Genomic DNA, 20,102 nt, shown 5'->3' with positions numbered 1-20,102 from the left:
TTAATACGATAAGGAACAACCCGTGTTCTCCTTCTTGCAGGGCAGAACAAATGCACTCTCAGTAAGACGTTTAAAGACGGAACCGAAGATCTCTGCGCCGAAAATACTTATCAGGATTACACCGTTGATTTTCTTAAATAATAGTATAGAGGTATGTTCTATATTTAGATTCGAATTAGGCTTATGTTGAGGTAGATGTAACTAAAAATTTTGTATAATTATTAATTACTATTATTTTTTTTTATAACATATAAATCAAAAGGGTTCAATTAAAGAAGTTTGACTACTTAAAAAAGTTTTTTTTTTGCTTGTCCTATTCTGGAAAAATGTATTCTAAGAATAATGTATTGAAAGGGCGAATTCATGTAAAAGTTGCTCTCTTTTTTAGCTACCCTCAGTAACTTAAGGAAAAAAATTTTTTTAGTTAAATGAATCACTTTATTTATTGCAATTAGTTAATGATATGTGGGCCACATTTAAATTTTGGCGGCATTATAATACTCAACCACTCATCTTTGTTCCTCACCGCAGCTAGTAGAAGTTGCGAGTGTGAACTCGTCACGTAAACATTTTCTACGTTATCAAAAGATTGTTTAGCACTAGGTTTATTGTGCCTATTGCTTTGGAACTGAAAAACTCGGTTGTTAAGACTTGTACCTATTTACGCACAAAACAGAAACGATTTGAAGGCTATTATCGTTCTGCATTCATTAAACGGAGGGTAATGTGTTGCTTCACCATTGAATTTTACGATATAAGCACATAACATCCCTGAGTTTGTAGAGGAAGAAGGAACTCACTAAAACCAATAAGTCAACGAATTAAACTATTGAAGTGTTGGTTCTCATTGTTATTAAATTGCATAAATTTTCTTCCTGACTAAGTTTAGTACTTTTTTACAATATTTAGTTTTTACTGAGGCGAGCAATAGTGGAATATAAAACCTTAAAAAAGTCCAAACTTTATATGGACGGTATGGCTGATGTGTACATTTTTAATTTGATATACGAAATAAATTTTCTAAAACCAGTGAAACAAAGCAAAAGAAAAAAACTTTCGTAAAGTGAAATGAATTAAATCCTTCCATCGTTGGGAAACACTTGACGAGACAGTGGTCACTGGTCAGGAGAAATTTGCGTTTTTCTTCTGGTCGCGTCTTCTAGTCTTATAGTCTGAACAAAGAGGCTGCAATCGTAATCGACGTTTGGCAAAACCTTTCCCCAAAGCCACTCAATTTTGTTGAATTGCTAGGACAAATTAAAGAATAATTGGCATTTGAAGAAACAACTAATGGAAAGTTGCGTGAGTACAAGTAGCACCATATCAAATTTTATGCCTTCTTTTTCTAAGAGATACCGATCGTTTTTTTATAATTTTGCCGCTTTCGTTGTAGGGTTTGGAGTTTTTGTCTTGAAAACGATAATATTCGCAACGAAACGAAATATTCGCATCGCTAGCAAAAGCAACCGAGGTTGCAACCTTAAAATTTGGTCTCTCTACCAGTTGAGATTATTGATCACGTCTGTCTCCTGATTAACATAGATTCAGGATTCGCCGTAGTCCTATTTAGAAGAGTAGCGGTTCTACAAGTTGAAGATCTGCGAAAATTTCCTCAAAGCTTCTACCGAAGCGGCATCCATGAAATACCCGAGCGGAAACAGAAGATCACATATAACGACGGTAAATATTTTGCTTATTAAGCTTTGTAACAAATATATTTTAAATAAATTTGAATCTCATCAAGAAGTACAAAGAATTTATTTGCGCGCCTACTGCGTAATATTAAACTGACCTAACGATGCTGATGTTACAAATCAATTTGAAATAGAAAGAAGATACTTTTTTCCAGTCTGTACTGAAGCATACTGTACTAACCAGCATTTTTGTTAAATAACTTTTATTCAGGAGGCCGATATTAACATTGGCAAAACTTGGGGACTAGTCCTTGAGTTAAATACTTGGCACATCATTTCAACAATCTTTAGCTTTCCATGTCTCCAAAGCATTTCCCCATATAATAACATTTCACTATTTGGTTTCCTGAGAGAATAATAAATTTGGGTTTGACGGTTGTAACGCATTAGGTGCCGTTATTGGAAATGTCTGTATGGATTTAGCCATTAAGAAATCTAAAACAGCCGGTGTCGGTTGGGTTTGTGTCAAAAATTCCAATCACTATCGGATGGCCCGGGTGTTATCCGATGAAAGCAATGAAAGAAGGTTTTGTAGGCATTTCCATGACTAATGCATCGCCGGTAATGGCGCCAACGCGTGCAAAGGAGGCCGCTCGTGGCATAAATGCTATTGCAGTTGGTGTACCCGCCGGAGACAATCACTTTTTCCTTGACATGGCTCGTCAAGCTAGGTTCGATGGTACAGTTTTGTCCATAAACTACCCCCCCAGCGAAGCTTTTCTGCTAGTCAAAAAACTCATCATAAAAGAATGGAAAGATGAGTATCATGTTTTAGCTAGAGAAAAAAGTGACCGGCTGTTCTACAAAATTTACCCTTTTTTGACACCCACGCTTCTACCTAAAGGAAAATTCACAACATGGGAATTTAAAGTTCTTCACCGTCTTATGAGTAATCACACCTACGACAAGGTTTATTTTAAAATGATCAAAGTCTCCTCCTCTGACATCTGTGAGGATTGCAATATTACTGAGTCTGCCGAGCATCTTATTTTTGAGTGCAGGAGGTTTGACATCCTTAGACAATCTTTCAGTATATTTAACCTGTATAACAATCTATATGAAATTTTTCGTGCTGGTAACTTTAGGCATTTGAAGCAACTGAATGCCTTTATCAAATCAGCTGAGTTTTCATTCTACTTTTACATTTAGTATTTCTATTACAATCACGAATCGCCTACACTTTTTCTTTTATCGGCATTATTAGCCGGATCTTTACAGTACAGTACCAAGTACGGTGATTTATGGATTGACAGCGGAACAGAGCCTCTCATTGCGAACACTCTGCCACATCAGTCTATCTATGCTTAAATTTTTTCATCAATCGCTCTCAACTTCGTTTCTGGATTATGGATCTAACATTAACTTAACTGGTCCAATCCATCTCTAAACAAACAAAAAAAAAAAAAAAAGACATGGCAACGACGGCAGTAGCATTGGGAAAAATTGAAATTCCGGCGTGTTTTGGCCCAAGGACGAACTCTGTTGAAAGTGGTTCGGATCGGACAGTTTTTTCGACTACTTTCCATATATAGCCTTATTTCGACAAGTCGTTGTATAAACTTTACAAGTCGTGGTGGTACGTGACCCAGTATATTGCTTTTACTTGATGTTCAATATAATTTTTTTATTTGCTTTTTATTTATGCACACTTTCTTTTTTTAGGTGGCTAAAGCCTGAAATGCCGAAAGTTACGCACACAATAACAAATATTGAAAACTTGGATCAACTGTTTGAAAACATTGAATCCGGTTTATCAGTATAGAGTTACGTGGAAACATTGGTTTTGAGTAAACTAATGCATTTGACCCGCAAAGGTGTTGAAATTGAGGAACCTCTAAGCAATTATCTGGAATGCGTCTTTCTGCTTTTGTTTCTTTACCACACAGGTCCTCTAGAAGTGGCAACATAATGTGAAACACAGTTCGCAAAATTTATGAAACGAATTCTACGCGAGGGAAAGGCCTTTAAGTCAGGCATATTTCGAAAATGTCTGACGTCTCTGCTGGTCGGCAAAAAATTGAATTAAATTTATAATTAATTCGAATCTTAAAATTTTTGAAAAATAAAATGACAAAATATTTTTTATTGTAACATTAAGAAAATTGTATGCAATTATATAAGAGAAAATATATTGAATGTTTGAAATCTACATAAACTTTGTAATTTTCTGGTAGTTGGCAAAAAAAAAATTCTTTAATAAATTATTTTGAAAATGGTCTTTTCTTCGTTACTAAGAAATAATGTTTAAAAAATGCTACTTAGTAACCCTCTTTTACCATAAATAGATAGTTTTAAGTAAAAGTTGCGAAATTCTTGAATATCAATATAGTGCAGTATTGTATGATTTTTCCTGCTGAAAAATGACAGATTATCGCCCAAACAAACATAAAAATCGCCAGTTAACGTAGCGTCATGAAAATCGCTTCTTTTTCTTTTACTTCGTTTCCGCGTTTGGTTTCCGCTCAAAATTTATTAACGAGAAAGTTTTGCGCATTCGTTTATGCGACGGCGCTTTACAATCACAAATTATTAACCAAAATGCAACTATCTTTTCTTTTTAGTAGGAGTTTCCCGATTTTTGGATTGCCGCGACTAGAGTTTACGTCTTTGAAACTAAAAAAAAATATAAGATTTTTTATGTACTTGATGAAACTTGATAAAAACATAATAAAAGGCGGCGTAACTGCGATGTACTTTTTCGCAAGAATATCTTTATCAATCGTTTACGAGCAATTCAGCGAGTAACACCTTTGTGCCAACCAACGAGAAATGACGAAGTGTTGATTTTGTCACAATGTCTGCAACACCTAGAAGGCAGCTTCAGAAATCCCCGAAGGTAAATATATTGTTGACCAATGTCAAATTCGGAATCCCCCTAAGTATGTCCGCCCGTTAGTCTGTCCCTCTATACCTTTACCTATCTTTCTAAAAGCAAATTAAAAAAAAGAAGATCTAAAAGAGCTTAGTCGAAGAGTATAAGGCAAACAAAGACTACGTCTTACGTGTGTACCGAAGACCATTAGGTATGGTGGGTCCAGGGCTTAGAGTAAGCCTGTTCGGTAAGCTAGGTTTCATTCGTCCGTGTTTTCGTTAAAGCGTAAGTATGTGCTACTCTTTTAAATATAAACGTCTGTGGAGTGTCCTGGAGTCAAAATTGTAAAATCCCCCCACATCTCCCGAACTAGCTAGCTCAGCGAAGTCACGTGCATAGCTCTCATCAACATCCTATCCTTATAAAGTGGCACTTTCGAGTAGCCCTAAAAGTAATATAGCTTATAGGTTTTCTCTATGGGCAGTCAGGTAGGATCAAAGATGCTTCGATTATTAATAAACATAACACATAAAAGCGACTTTTCCCTGGCACAGGTATGACTGCGGTTGATCGACTTGCTCTGTGCACTTACCTATTGGTTTCGGCGAATTGTAAGTGGCGAGGGCTGTTTATATTTCTTTAAAAGTCTGCACTTGAGACAACTCTCGCGATAGCTCGATGCTTAGCTGTACGAGTGAACTTATATATGTGGAGGGTCGCCTAAATCTGTTCTAGCGGCCCATTGCTCACTACTAGTAATGATCTAATAAATCCTGACGAGGTGTACACTATGACGGAACTAAGACGATCCAAGCTTTTAATTGTTTTGTAATGTAAAGGCCAGTGGTGATCACATTAAAAATGCTGAAAGTTTTCTTCTTCTTCTTTTTTTTTTTTGAAAACGAAAATATATTTATGAAATAAAAAATACATGTAAATATTTTATATATATGTCAAATAATTGCAAATGGCTGTTTTGCAATTATTTGTTTGATTTGATTGATTTGACCTTAAGAGAAGTAATTAATTTATGTATATAATAATACTGCAAATCATAATTATATGTAATAAACAATTATTTACAGATAATTTTAATGTACGAAATGAAGAATATTTTGCATTAGGTAAACAATTTCATAACTATGGCTGTGAATTATGAAATTGTTTAGTTGGAAAAATAAATTTATTCTAAAGAACTTTTCTATATACATATAAAAATATCTTTTGTGTTTTTTTTTTTTTTTTTTTTGTAGGAAACAAGCATTACTTATGTTAAATAAATTATATATGAAATAATGCAAATGTATTAAGCTTAATTACTGCTATTTTGTTTATGTATTTGTATATATATATAATTATTATTTATTATCTTTGTACGTGGCGGGAATTTAACAATATATTTATATATAAATTTTTTAGCTTCAAATCTAGTTATGTCCGTCCGTCAGTTATTGTTGTTGTTGTTATTGTTGATTAAGTGGTTTACAATTACTGCTGAGCACCACTGCGTAATTATTGTCCTCAGCATTAGCATCGACATATATAGATCGTTCGTTATCGTTCATCAATTTACAAATCAAGTAACATTATATTATAATTAATAATTAGTTTATAATTAATTAATAATTAATATTAAATTTATTGTAATTATTAAATCTTATTCTAATCATTAAATTTACATTAAATAATTTACGTAAGCATTTTTATTGCACGTTCAAATATCCGTTATACCGTACAATATGAATTTGAGATGGATTGATGATCGCGCCGCGAATCAAGCACAATAAGCTTTTGTATAAATATTTTATATATTATCTTTATTATTATTATTATTGTTTTTGTTGTTGTTGGTGAATGACGTTTGAAAATGTCGTTATATTTGTTGCTTGCGAAAAGTAGTTGATTTGCCGTAATCCCATGTCACACATTGATCGGCTGCGGATTGGATGGGGCACTGCTGCCATTTCTATTCGCTTGAAATGATTGCTTTAAGCGAGAACGGCAATCGCCTTTAGAAGCGAAAACAAATTTATAAATGATATAGGCGGGTATGTATAGAACGGAAGAGCACGTTATAGCCCAACCGACTTTAACACTCCAATCCGGATATTTATATTCTTCGCCCAACATTTCCTTGTAGCCCAGAAATGAGAAGATAAAAATTACCTAAAAGAAACGTTTCAGAAAACATTCAGAAATCTTAACAAACACTTTTTTTTTTAATGGAAACAAACAATCATTGGAACGAATGAATGTTTATTGTTTAACTTTATGTTAATTGTCATTGTCATTGTCATATATCATATTATTTAATAATTACCAATAAAAAGAGTGGACTTATATATGTCCAACAGATACGCCAAAATAGACCGGGCCTTTTGCCCAACATACTTTCCACATCGTCAGAGAAACGTTGAACGCCGTAAAACCAAAATACACCGGCCGCTTCGACAAAAACGACAAACAATATGGCCAGACCAGGTCCGTAAACATTCAAAAAGTTGACTAGAAAAACTCCGCCCTATTGAAATTATAATCAAATTAGAGCTAATAGAGGTAAATAAACAAAAACTAAAATTTTAAATATTTATACATAAGAATGTTGTCATAGGTTTCTCCATTTGTTTATTTTGAGGTTAGTTCGTAGCTCTACCTTTTACATACTAAACGCCACCAAGCTTACGAAAATTATTTAAATCTATTTATAGCTTTGTATCCTTCAGCGGTCTTTATATAATCTGAAGCAGCAAACAATTGCAATTCTAGTGAAAAATCCGGCTCTCTGGATAGTCTTCATTATATTGTCGTGGTAATAAAATATCGAAAGGCAAGAAGAGTTTGCAACTAGAACAAGAGAAGCGTAAGAGCTACTCCTAACAAAATAAACCCTGTACTCTTGTACTCATATTACATTTCTCCAATCTAATGCAATTAATACGTTAGGATTTCAAAGGACCCCACACGTGGGATATTCTCTTTGATAGCAACCTAAGTCCTCCCTTCTTCAAGAAAGAAAAGATGAGGACTTACTTTATTACTGTTGTTATTATTCTCGCTGAATAATAGATTGGAAATGTACATGTGTGTGTATTTACAGGGCTTTTAGACATTAAAAGCGCTCCTCACCGAACTTTGATTGTTTGAATTTTTTAAGGTTAACATTATGGAGCGTCCTGAGGTTAGTAAATTTATAAACAGGAATACGCACCATACGGTTGCAATGAAAGAATGAAAATTTTTGATGAAAAATATTGATATTTTGCGAACGCTTGTAAGGCGTTTACGGTTTCCCAAGACAAAGCCATTATTTACGTGAATTAAAATGTCGAAAGATACAAAAATATGTGAGCTCGTGACTATGCTAATCTTAAAATAAGTAAATGATAAAAAAACGTTGCCACTTAAAGATGTAATGTAAGTAATGTAATGTACATGAGAGAGACAATGCTTGCTCGTCCAATATGCTGTAATTTTTATATGCTGCCCCACTTGTGGTACAGGGTATGTTAAATTAGTGCGGACGTGTGTAATGCGAGGAAGGGCTTAAGACAGACCCATCTTTTTTTATATCGATCGATTCAGAATTACAATTTGAATTGATCTAAGTCTGTCTGACCCATTGACCCATAATAGTAATTTGATACAAACATAAGAATTGTGTTAGATAAAGTGGTGTGGGGTATTTAATAGATCGGCTTTGACTGTAATGTTCTTACTTGTTAAATTTAAAATCGACTGTAAACTAAGTTATATAACTTGAGTGAATACTGCGTAAAGCGGATGATCACTCTATGCAAATATATCCTTGAAAGCAGGTTAAACGGTTTGTATAGTCTGCTAAGGCATCTATCTTAATGGATATATGTAATATATACATTCGCTATATTATAACTTCATCTGATTATCAAAAGCTATACCCTGTACATATATAAAGACTTACTTTTCATGAGGATTCCGATATGGGGAAATATCTAAAAACAAACTTATCAGAGAAAGTCTTGTTTTAATAGAAGGCAACTAAGGCAACTCTAAGGCACTCTATGCTTGAGGAGTCATCGAAAAAATGGCTCGATTCAATTTGTTTTCAAGGGCTTTCGTCATTGATCCAAAATCATACCAATGTGACAAATTTCATGAATATATTTAAAAAAATTTGTGATCCATGAAAAGTGGATCTGTCGCATTCGGTAGTCAACCTTGATGTTGCATACATCCTGGCAAACTATGCATATATTTATCGCAAGTAGTATATGGTATAATTAACATATTGATAAGCATGTTTATGTCCATTCACCAAATTATAATTTCTAATGTAATCAAGTCAAGTGATATTTGTTACTCCCTAACTGCACCAATAATAACAACTGAAGATTTAAGAGTAACAAAAAAAAAAAAAAAATGCTTGAATGGTTTTTACGAGCAACAAATCACTGCTCAAGTGTGTGTATGAAACTCGTAAGAATGCCTGAATATGCTTCGCATAGACAAGAAAGCTAACTACATTAAAAGGACTTTGAAGGGTATTTAACAAATGCCTCATTTCCATTACGTTATTGACAACAATGAGGTGTGAATGTATGTAACAAAGAAAGGTACAAATTATTTCTCTCAATATATCGATACTTACATAAGTCATAGTCGGTAAAGCGCATAAGTAAATACCCGCCAGTAATAGCAAGACAAACAATTCTCTTCTTCTTCCTATTGTACGGGGATATTCATCACATAGAGCCGTTATCATAGCTTCTAAGCCGCCAAATGTGCTATCCAGTCCCAACGTGATTAACATTAGAAAAAATATAATCGACCAAAATACGGAGCCACTCATGGTAGCAATAGCTTCCGGATAAACAATAAACACTAAGCCCGGACCTTCTAAGCCGACGCGATCGATAGTAGTCTTTTGAACGTAAGACATATAGCTGCAAAGGATAATTACTTAGTCCTCTCTCTCACTGTCTCCGCATTATTCACATAAATTTTTTACTTACCCTAGTACTGAAAATATAACGAATCCAGCCAGAAAACTAGTTAAACAGTTTATACTGCTGGTGATTAGGGCGTCACGATAGCAATTATTATGGAATTTATTGTAACTGGACAAGGCCAAAAGCGTACCGAATCCCGGACCTAATGAGAAGAAAATTTGCGAAGCGGCATCGATCCAAACCTATTTCATACATAGGTTATAATAATGTTTAACATACGCACACATATATACAAACCTTGGAATTTTGCAATTTATGCCATTCAGGAGTTAAATAGTATTTTATGCCCTCAGCGGCGCCAGGTAACGAAACTCCACGAACTAACAAAATGATAAGCACCACATATGGAGCCAAAGCAGTTACCCATACAACTTTACCTGCGGAACGTACACCTTTCCACAGAGAAAAATAAACTAACACAAACACACCGAAGACACACACAGCCAATGTTGGTTTAACTGGTCCCATTAAATCTAAACCATTCGATTTATATTGTTCCAACACTTTACGTCTGCGAAAATTCATTGATGTTGTTTACGTAACAAATTAAATAAATTGCAAATGGGTTTTAACGAAAGAAGAAAAACTTACTCGAAAAATTCTCTGGCAGGGGTAGTTTGATTGGCGGTAAAACTTTCATTTGTCACCGGCATGCACGAATCTGTGTTCCAAGCGTTATCGCACGATGTCCAGGGTAATTGCGAGGTGAACGAGGCGAACAAATAATAAACTGCCCATCCAATAATCGTATTGTAGTACATTCCCATGTATATGTCAATGATGCAGATAGCATAACCAACACCTGTCACGCATCCAAAACGAAATCAATAACAAAACTTTAGAAATTTAAAAGTTCTCTTCTCTTTTTTTTCTTCTCATAACTTCATTAGAGAAGAAAAACTATTTCAATGCATTATCTTAAGCAATTGAACTTCCTTCCACTGCTTATGTGTAGGTAGTGCAGTGAAATCGTAACTATAAACAAATCTTATTACGGTAGAGTCTTAGAGGAAAGCATTAAGAAAATTTATTTATTTTGAAATTTTTTATACCCTACACCTCGTGTACTACAGAGTAGATTAAGTTAGTGCGGACGTATGTAAAAGGAAGAAGGGCTTAAGATAGACCCATCCTTTTTATTATATCGATCGATTCGGAATCATAGTATGGATTGATCCAAGCCTACCTGTCCGTCCGTTCGTCTGATGTCTGCCCATGTAATTTTGTGTTCAAACTACAAGTCGCACTTTTTGACATATTTTGATGAAATTTGGTACAATCACATGCTTTGAATCAGGGGCGAATCCTACTGAAAATGGTTCGGATCGGTCCATCGTACATGCGGTCACAGTGATGTTCATGAAGGATTATAGGTAAAGAAGGGAGGAAAAAGGAATAGAGTTTAAAAGTGAACACACAGGAGGACTTGCGGAAACGATTACTAAAGGTAGAGTTTTCGAAGTACGGTCCATTGTGCGGTCTGCGATCCAAGGACGAGTGGACGGGAACTCTATGAAGATTTAGCGATCCTATTAAAGGACTTGATTAATTTTCTCATAATTCTGCAGAAATTTATCTTCTCATAACCTATTATATCGATGTTCGAGAGCTTCGAATGTTGTGAAGGGTGCGTTGTGTCGATGGTCTCTTGGCAAGATCTAGAAGTTGCACATATGCAAATTCTAATTTCAAATTTCCTCAAATATCGCCTGTAATAAAGTATTTTTTCAACCTTTTAAAATCGTTTTTAGGTTTGTTTTACCTAAAAAGAATATTCATCGTTGATTAAACCGCATCCGTTGATTTAACTCAGTCAAATTGTGCAATATCTTTATGGACGATTTTTATTTACATTTATTGCTACAATATTTGTTTAAGATTTTTTCAATAAATTCTGTTACATATAGGAATCATCATGAACCAGTTAATATGTTTTTGCCTTTTGGCGTTCAATATTTGAGCTGTTACATTTAAAAGTGACCTAAATCTATTTCTTTTAGATATTGGAACATTTACAACCTATAGCATCTCTGATAAGGATTGCTCAGATTCAGATTCATTTACTAAATTGATCGGTCAATTTTTGGTGCCACTCTGCACATGAAGAACTATTTTCGCAAAGTCATTACAAGAAAAAATCCGTAAAAAATATTATTTTGATGTATTAAACAAGTAAGAAAACTAAATTCAATCTGGACCGAAGACAAACCAAGTAAAAAGATGAAACAAATAAAATGGTAAAACTCTCACTCTCTATAATATGGACCGGGCGCAGTTGATTTCTTCTATTTACAAAATAAACGTTTTTGTCGTATAGGCATATGGGTGTTATAGGCGTGTCCTTTCAAAAATTTAGGTCAATTCCAAATTCCTTTGGCAAATTTCTAGGCGATATCTTCAATTTCACTAGCGGAAGAATGTTTACTACAAATACTACAAAGTTACACAAACAGACAGATGGACAGACGAACAGGCGGACATATTTAGGTGCTTTCTAAATTTGAAAATGGCCAAGAATTTGCTTACTTTATAGGGTTTTTGAAACTTGGTTCTACGAAAAAATAATTACATTTTGATACACTACCATGTTGGGTAGGCTTAGTCAATTTTTTTGCATTCTTGTGCACAAATGTTATAGCATCGGCCATAGAGTATACGGTCAAATTTTTCTCCACTTGTTTGCTATAGTTTATGAGTAATGAACGAAAAACCAATTTTTCACTCCCTTTGAAAAACAGAGATACTCTCAGTTTACTTGGTGTTGTGGGCGAATCCGTTAACCGATTTGGCTTATTTTCAAGACCAATCTGTGCACAAGCACTTCCAATGTTTCTGACGAATTTGAAGTCGATAGCTTCATTTTTGCGGTCAGGGGAATGCTTAAAACAGACCTTATACAGATCGACAGACCATTAGACGGACAGACGGACATTCTTAACTCGATTTAGAAGTTGATGATAATCAAGATACTTTGTGTGGTCTCTGATGCTTCCTTCTGGCCGTTGCAAACGTTTTGACAAAATGAATATGTCCCTCATCTTTCGATGACGGGTATAATAAACGGGGAAATTATTGACGAGTGGGAACACACTTCCAATCGCCTTTGACATAGATGCTCGTACAGAAGGAAAAATCTATGATGAAACTTGATTCAATAGAACAATTTGATATAGAAATGTACTTTGATGAATTGTAGTCCGATTTTTGAATAGGCACATAATAGATTTGGATGCGTGAAAAACTATATTAGACGGAATTGCGTAGGATATTCAATAGCTGCCCTTAAGCGATTACTTAGTTTTAACTTATCATATGAATATTTTTGTAGCTTTCTAAATTTAAAAAGAGAAGAATGTTAAACACCCATAGATAAGTCTATAAAAAAGGCCTTATGACAGAATTAGATATCTATATATTAAAAAGTTTGCAAATAAATCGAACTATTGAACTTCTTTAAAGGAATTTCTAGATTTTTTCATTTTACGAATAAACTTATTCCGCTTTTTTGATAAAATAATTGTGGGACTAATAATGTGAGACAATTAATCCGTTATTAATACATAAAAAAATTTATCCAAAACCTAACTTATACGACTGTCAATTGTAATGGCTTATTTAATTAAAACATGCATCATAACCATCATCAAAACCCCTTGTAGGCGACTTAAATTGCTTTACCTGCTGAACGATTTTTGTGTATATATATGTAGATATATATATATATTTTTTTTAAATAAGGAACATCACAACTATCATAACACTCATACGTGTTTTGATGCGGTGGACAAGGACCGCATAAAATAAAACGCATTAAAAAAAATCGCAAAAGACTTCGCGAGTAGCTATAAAAACCAGTTTTTCCAATACCGTACAAAAAAAATCGCATAAAAGAAATCGCACAAAAAAAACCGTACAAAAAAAGACTGAACCAAAAAAGATTTGAGCGTACTACTTTGTCTATTGATAATACCTAAATTGTCCTTGGGTTTTCTGTTCGTCAGTACTATATCCCCTTTCGATCAAATCGAGAGTTTCGTTAACGGAAATATAAAATCTAAGGAACTTTTTGGCATGTGCAAAAGAATGGTATAGTCTTTCATTTAAAAGTAGAAAGACCAAGCTCTGTGCAAGTACACCATTCTTAACTTTGATGTCACATAAAATTATAAACATATCTTTTATACTTTAAAAGCATTTCTGAACCAATCGGGCCTATTTGCAATAATGAAAAGTCAATATTTGAAGATATAAGCGAATACATTTAAGCCATTTTGGATCTCTTTCTGCTCATGCAAAGTAGCCGTGGACTTGTCACCAATCCGCACCGCCACTGCTGTAGATTTTTAACTGCCCTTAAGAGATAGTGGACAGTAGAATATTGATAAGATAGTAATACAAGTGGCGGTAAGATAATGATAAAAATGATTGGATGAGATTGTTGTCTTTCCATTTTTCTTCTTTTTTTTTTTTTTTAGGGGTTTGAGGGAGAAGTAATAATTGGTAAACAAATTGAAAAAAATTATTTAATCAAAAATGTCTGTACTTTATTTTGTCTTTTTTTTTTTTTTTTTTTTTTTTTTTTGCATTACAAAGGCGATCAGAATGAATGCAAAATCATTGAATACAAAAATATTACAAATTGTGTCAATATAATATCAGAAATCAAACATGCAAAGGCAGTAGTAACGGGCATTGGCGAAAACAATTAGCTTTTGGATGACAACAGTGCATAGTAATACAAATTGCATAAAAGGTAAGGTCGCATAAATGCAGTAGAAAGGGTTTGAAGAATGAGGTTAAAAAGTCCTCTGCCTTTGGCAGGAGTTTAAACTGTGCTTGCAGTAAAAATAAAATAATAAATAAACTCAAGGTAAAATAACTTAAGTTAAGCAAGTAAATGAGTCTCTTTTTCTTGTTGCTGTTGTTTGTGTCATCGGCCAAAGAAGATATTGGCTCGTAATAACTGAGTCCGTGTAACTTTGTACTTTTCCTTCAAATTCAAGCAACCAAGCAAGATGGAAAATTATTTCGAGTCAACTACGACCATAAAAAGTTTCAAGCAACACTGCAGGGCACAAGGCCGTTAATTCATTGGAAGTTTATTTTAACTAAACCATAAAAACTGGGATGTTTAATGAACGTGTTACAAATTCCCAAGACTTTTTTGACACAATTATATATGCACACGTTTAAATGTATTGTCATACATTTAGCTGTTGCTGCAACCTGTTAAACTTGACACTTGAAACATAGCGCAGGTTGACGTATGTGACATAATTTATTCGAAAAGTGAGTAAAGTAAACGCGTAGCAAAGCAGGAAATAGTCCTCTGGCACATTGCATCAGTTGTTGTTCCTGGCGTATCATCCTACTGATTGCTTGGCATGGTTGAGGCAGTTCATCTCCTCAAAATATTATGAAAATTATATCACAGATTATCGAGTGGATATAAGTATTTTGCAAAATTTTCATCTTAAGCGAATAACTATGGAAAGGAATTATATATAAGATAACATCAGATTTTTACCCGACTATTATTTCCGTAGGTAAATAAATAGAGAAATGTGACTATACATAGATATTACTTTTCACGTTGATCAAGTGTTTTTATATAAATATAGTCTAATATAGTCCATGAGATCTCCAAAGCCTGCTTGCTTGCTTGCTTGCTTTACATTTGCTCATCTTATCTACGTTGAGTACATCAACAATGCTAATAACGTGCATATGTGAATAAATATAAATTTTGCTGGTATATCTCGAGTTAATTGTGTGTAAATGTTTATATGCAAGTTTTGAATAGAAAATTATGTTCGCTATTCAGAAACCCAAATTTAATTATATTGTAAAAGTTATAAACATTTATATATATATATATATGTATAAATTTGTAGATGAGTTCTTTCGTTTGAACTGTTGCGCCTTTTATTCATATCTAATCTTTGTAAGCAATTAGTCAATACGCAACAAGTTCCACTTAAACATTTTCCTTTTTTATTTGTTTCTCTTTAGTTTTCAAATTCAGAGAAAATTCAAAGCGCAATCAGATTCTTTCTGTTCAATTAATGCGTGTGCATGTGTCAGTGGGCATTTCGTATGCCAGCATTTGGAAATGACGTACAAAATAAATTATCATCACAAGACAATCTTAACTCCTTTTTCAGTTTACTTCAATTGCGTCGCTTTACACATTCGATTAAAGGGAAACTAAGTTTATTTCACTTATTGCTGCTAAGCAAATTGAAACTATTCATGAGATAATGGCAAAGCTGTTTCATTCATCTCTCGATTTACACGATATGTAGGTTCTTTAACCAAAATTGTTTTCCTTCTTAAAGAATATAAAAATAAATTTCGGCTGAGCAAGTTAAGTGAAGAAATACCATAGATTAGCTTAAAGGATCCGTTGTAAATGGTATATGGTTACCAAAGACTGGGTTTATTTTTTTCATGCCTTTCTCTATATCTACCACTGGTATTTATTCATTGTATCGAATGTTTCCAATACCCAAAAGGGATCTTATAAAGTGCATATAATATACTCCTGATCAGCATGAGATACTAGTGAATTGATTAAGTCATGTCTATTCGTCTGTCTATCTGTGTGGTGTGTGTTTTTGCCACTCTCCTCATCGCAAAAATGAAGATGGCGACTTCGAATTTGGTAGAGTCGTTGGGAGTTTTTGCACATGGGTTGGTATTGAAAATGGACCGAATTGGTCAGAGCAGACGCCCGCAATAAAGCATAAACTGAAGGCAACTCTGTTTTTCTCGCTACTCACACATATGATGGACACCACGATGTGGTGAATTGAATTTCTCTTCACACAACCAGCCGTATGGGTATCATATAAAAGGAATTGAAGAATAGATTGCGACAAGCGAAGTATGTTAATTGTATATTAGTAGTGGTGGACGTCACGACATGTTTGAAAAATTTTTTCTTAGAAACATCGTCCATACGAGGAGTATCAAATGGAAGGGCTTGGAGAATAGAATACGAAAAGCTAAGTGTCTTAATTCTAAATTAATTATGCTGAACGTCGCCAAATTTTCTTAGTAATACTTTTGAGTCAAGTAAAAGGTGAAAGATATTATCCCATTCACTTTTTTTAACACAACAAATAAAAGACTTTAATAGCGTGGATATGTGGGCTCTGGCCCCAACCGAATATGACCTGTTTCCTTGGTAAAGCTGATATTTTTTAAGAAATGTTTCGAAATGGGAAAAGTAAGCTTTCTTCGGAGTGAAAGAGTTCGGTCTTAAATGATTCAAATGCTAAGCAAGAGAGGCCAACTCAATCGCCAACCGCCCCAGCACTCCTAAAACATTATGATAATTGTCGATACGTCATTTGATTGATCCGCGTACTAAAATTGAGGTTTTAATATTTGTATCAAATTTTAGTAAGGCATCTTATAAAGGTAGTAAGTTATAACAATCAATGCTTCTACATTTCGCTCTTTCGCTCTTTATATCCATCATCGAACGACGAAGGATGTATTCATTTTGTCAAAACGTATGCAAAGACCAGAAGAAAGCTGCAGAGACCTCGTCAAGCATATATACTCTTGATCTGCATCAAATTCTCCATGAATCCATGAAGCATGACCCTTTGTCGGTCTGGCTGTCTGTCCGTCTATTGATGTCTCCTTTAAACAACTCCTGACCGCAAAAACGAAGCTATCAACCTCAAATTTGGCAAAAACATTGGAAGTTCTTGCGCGCAGATTGGTATTGAAAATGGGTCAAATCGATCGAAGTACGTGCCTTTAGCGTCACGTAAATTGAGAACTCCTCTATTTGTCGAAAGAAATAAGAAATTGATTTATGAACATTACGCATAAACTTTAACCGATAAATGTACAAAAAATTGAACGCGTATTCTATGGGCAATGCTATAGCAACTGTACACAAAAATGGAAAAAATTGACCGCGCCTACCAAACTTAATTTTTCTTATAAAGCTGTTGTAAAGCGCAGAAACAAGCTTGCAAAACGCCATGAAGTATATAAATTCATGGCCACTGTTGAATGTGGAATGCATCTAAGCATGTCCGCCTGTTTATTTGTCCATCTGTTCGCCTACCCAATTGTATAGTATTTGTGCTAGATATTTTTCCGTTAGCGAACGTGAAGAGATCGCCCACAAATTTACAAAAAAGAAACTTTTTAAAGGACACGTCTACAACGTCTATACGCGCATGCGACAAAATCTTTTATTTCGAAAATAGAAAAATCAACCGCGTCCTCCAAATATTATAGAACATGAAAATTTGGTTCTTTTATATTTTTCTTACCTTTTTTAGGATAATTGCGATGGGTATAAAAGACTTGGTTACGACCTAATACAATTTTCTCATTTGTGACCCTTTGATTTAAATTAATTCTTTATATACGCAGGTTGTAAATATTAATAGAAATAGAGATCCGCCTGAGTAGCCGAAGGCGAGGAATCTCGACTAGCAACTTCAATGGTCGTGGGTTCGAATCTCAAGTGCGGTAGAGTTTTTAATAAAAGCCGAAATTAATAATAATAATAATAATAGAAATAGATTTTATTACCTATCAACATCACTTAGAGCATCAATGCTTCTATCACTGCCTATCATTAAGCGTACGTTGTAAAGCGATCGTGCCTTCCGAATGACAATCTTACTTATTCTTATACTTAAATTTAAAGTTACCATCACCGATTTGCGAACCTTTTCGAGCCAAGAACGAATAACATGATCAAAAATTATATTTTATATTAAATCCTACATTCGATGCGAATAAACCTTTGATATCCGAATACATATTTAATGTGAATTTTTTACGGGCATAATCGCGCAGACAATGGCTTCTGTGTACCTAATAGACATGATTTATGTATGCTTTGACGCATTCTTTTGAAAACATTAACAAGAGACGTATTTGTCGATGGTTTGCACTATTCACTCAACAAGTGTTTGCTTAGGCACTAAAACTTTCAATAGTCACTGGCTCCACAAAAGTTACGTAACTCAAGGTTTTTTTTGTGTTTTTTTCGTTTTTTTTTTTTTCAAACAACTTCCTTCCATCGCTGTTGGTATTGCGAAAGGATAAAAGAATCAATTCGACAAGTAATATGAAATTTTTTCTACTATTAAATAAAATAGCAAACATGCGTTTGTAAAGCGAACTAAAGTAAACATTTACTTTAAATCGATGAGCAAAAGGAGCTGAAAAATGAAACAAAAACTATTTACAGGTACTTCTATGTATTGTTAAAAGCCATATAAGAAGCAACGTGTCTTATTAGCATGATAAGAATGTGTTTTTAATATAACGAAAAAGTAGTTAACTTGAAAATCATGCAAAAGTCACGTGGGACTTGTTTTCATTAATATTTAATGTGTTCCGCATTTGTAATATTCATCGTAACGAATGATTGATTATTGCTTTGTTTTTTTTTTTTTATAAACCACTCACGAAGAAGAATGGATGCATATAAGATCCATGAAGGACTTATATATTTCTGATTAGCACACGAAGCCGATAAAGGTGACATGATTTGTCGGGAATACTTACGACTGTAAAGTATTTCGTTGAAGCTTCGCTTGTAACTATAATTACTTTAAGAAAAAAAGAAATGTACTCCATCTACAAGTTCTATCGAATATATTCGTTGTTATCTCGTTACAAATGCTTGCGAGGAGAACTATATAAAGCTTCGGTGAAAACAAGACTTAGGTGAGAAAACACGTCCACAAATCTAATAAACTTAATATTACGGGTTATAAGAACTTATAATATTCACTTTATAACGTTTCGGTTAACACGCCCACATTAAAAAAAAAGTACAATGCACGCACTTTATCTGGTGACTATCAAAACCTACATTCATCCCCCCTCTCTCTCTCTCTCACTCTCTCTCTCTCTCTCTCTCTCTCTGTCTCATTGTTTTTTTTTTTCTTCTTTTATTTACCTTTTAAAGCCGGACATATACGTTTCCATATACTTATGCAACCGCAACGATGAAACTGACCCAATGCTAATTCCATGTAGAACAAAGGCAAACCGCCAAATACTAACATAATGCAGTAGGGTATAAGAAATGCTCCGCCACCGTTTTGATAGCAAATATACGGAAAACGCCAAACGTTGCCTAGATCAACAGCAAATCCAACTACCGCTAAAAGGAATTCGGCTTTTTGATTCCAGGTTTCTCGGCGACGCTCCGTAACAGAGACAACTAGAGTTCGCTATCGTAAACGAAACAAGAATTAGTAATAACATGACATTAGTTCGTAACTATATCGAATAATGAAGAAATTCATAGAACATGACATCTATCACGTTATGCGACTCATCGCTCGCTGGTTCTTCGATGATGCTGTTGGCGTCTGATGTTGTTTGACTTAGGCAAGGTCATGAATCCGATGTCCCTCAAATATAATTGGTTATACATTTACACTAACCCCAGTAACGGGTTAGTGAGGGTAACAGCATTTCATAGCTGAAGGTTTAGTTCTTTGTTGTCCTTAATAAAACCTCATCACTGAGAATGATTTCTCCGGACTAGACAAAATTTGCTTGCGCCTGAGAAACATTTAGTGGTAGCTCTTGAGCGGGTTGGCTCTGGGT

At 34.3% G+C, this 20,102-nt stretch overlaps 1 protein-coding gene and 1 long non-coding RNA gene across 3 annotated transcripts in view; one reads left to right on the top strand and one right to left on the bottom strand.

Moving 5' to 3' along the window:
- Positions 1-909: 909 nt before the first annotated feature.
- Positions 910-3,676, top strand: LOC119636773. 2 transcript variants are annotated; one of them, XR_005247177.1, is made up of 3 exons: positions 910-1,302; positions 1,394-1,680; positions 3,357-3,676. It is a non-coding gene; the product is annotated as an uncharacterized LOC119636773 (long non-coding RNA). The 2 variants fall into 2 exon arrangements; XR_005247178.1 differs by lacking the exon at positions 3,357-3,676 and adding an exon at positions 2,899-2,938.
- A 2,096-nt stretch (positions 3,677-5,772) lies between these two features.
- Positions 5,773-20,102, bottom strand: part of LOC119636608 (sodium-dependent serotonin transporter) — a 15,204-nt gene continuing 874 nt past the window's right edge. The window contains exons 2-8 of the mRNA XM_038032081.1: positions 19,444-19,720; positions 10,086-10,296; positions 9,732-10,005; positions 9,498-9,676; positions 9,134-9,428; positions 6,827-7,027; positions 5,773-6,672 (exon numbers count right to left, since the gene is read on the bottom strand). Coding sequence (XP_037888009.1) covers positions 6,427-6,672; positions 6,827-7,027; positions 9,134-9,428; positions 9,498-9,676; positions 9,732-10,005; positions 10,086-10,296; positions 19,444-19,720 — 1,683 coding nt within the window. The 3' untranslated portion in view covers positions 5,773-6,426. The remainder of the gene's footprint in view (positions 6,673-6,826; positions 7,028-9,133; positions 9,429-9,497; positions 9,677-9,731; positions 10,006-10,085; positions 10,297-19,443; positions 19,721-20,102) is intronic.

The sequence above is a fragment of the Glossina fuscipes genome, unplaced genomic scaffold (genome assembly GCF_014805625.2).
Source record: "Glossina fuscipes isolate IAEA_lab_2018 unplaced genomic scaffold, Yale_Gfus_2 28, whole genome shotgun sequence".
Classification (NCBI taxonomy): domain Eukaryota; kingdom Metazoa; phylum Arthropoda; class Insecta; order Diptera; family Glossinidae; genus Glossina; species Glossina fuscipes.
This window is presented reverse-complemented; position numbering and strand designations above follow the sequence as displayed.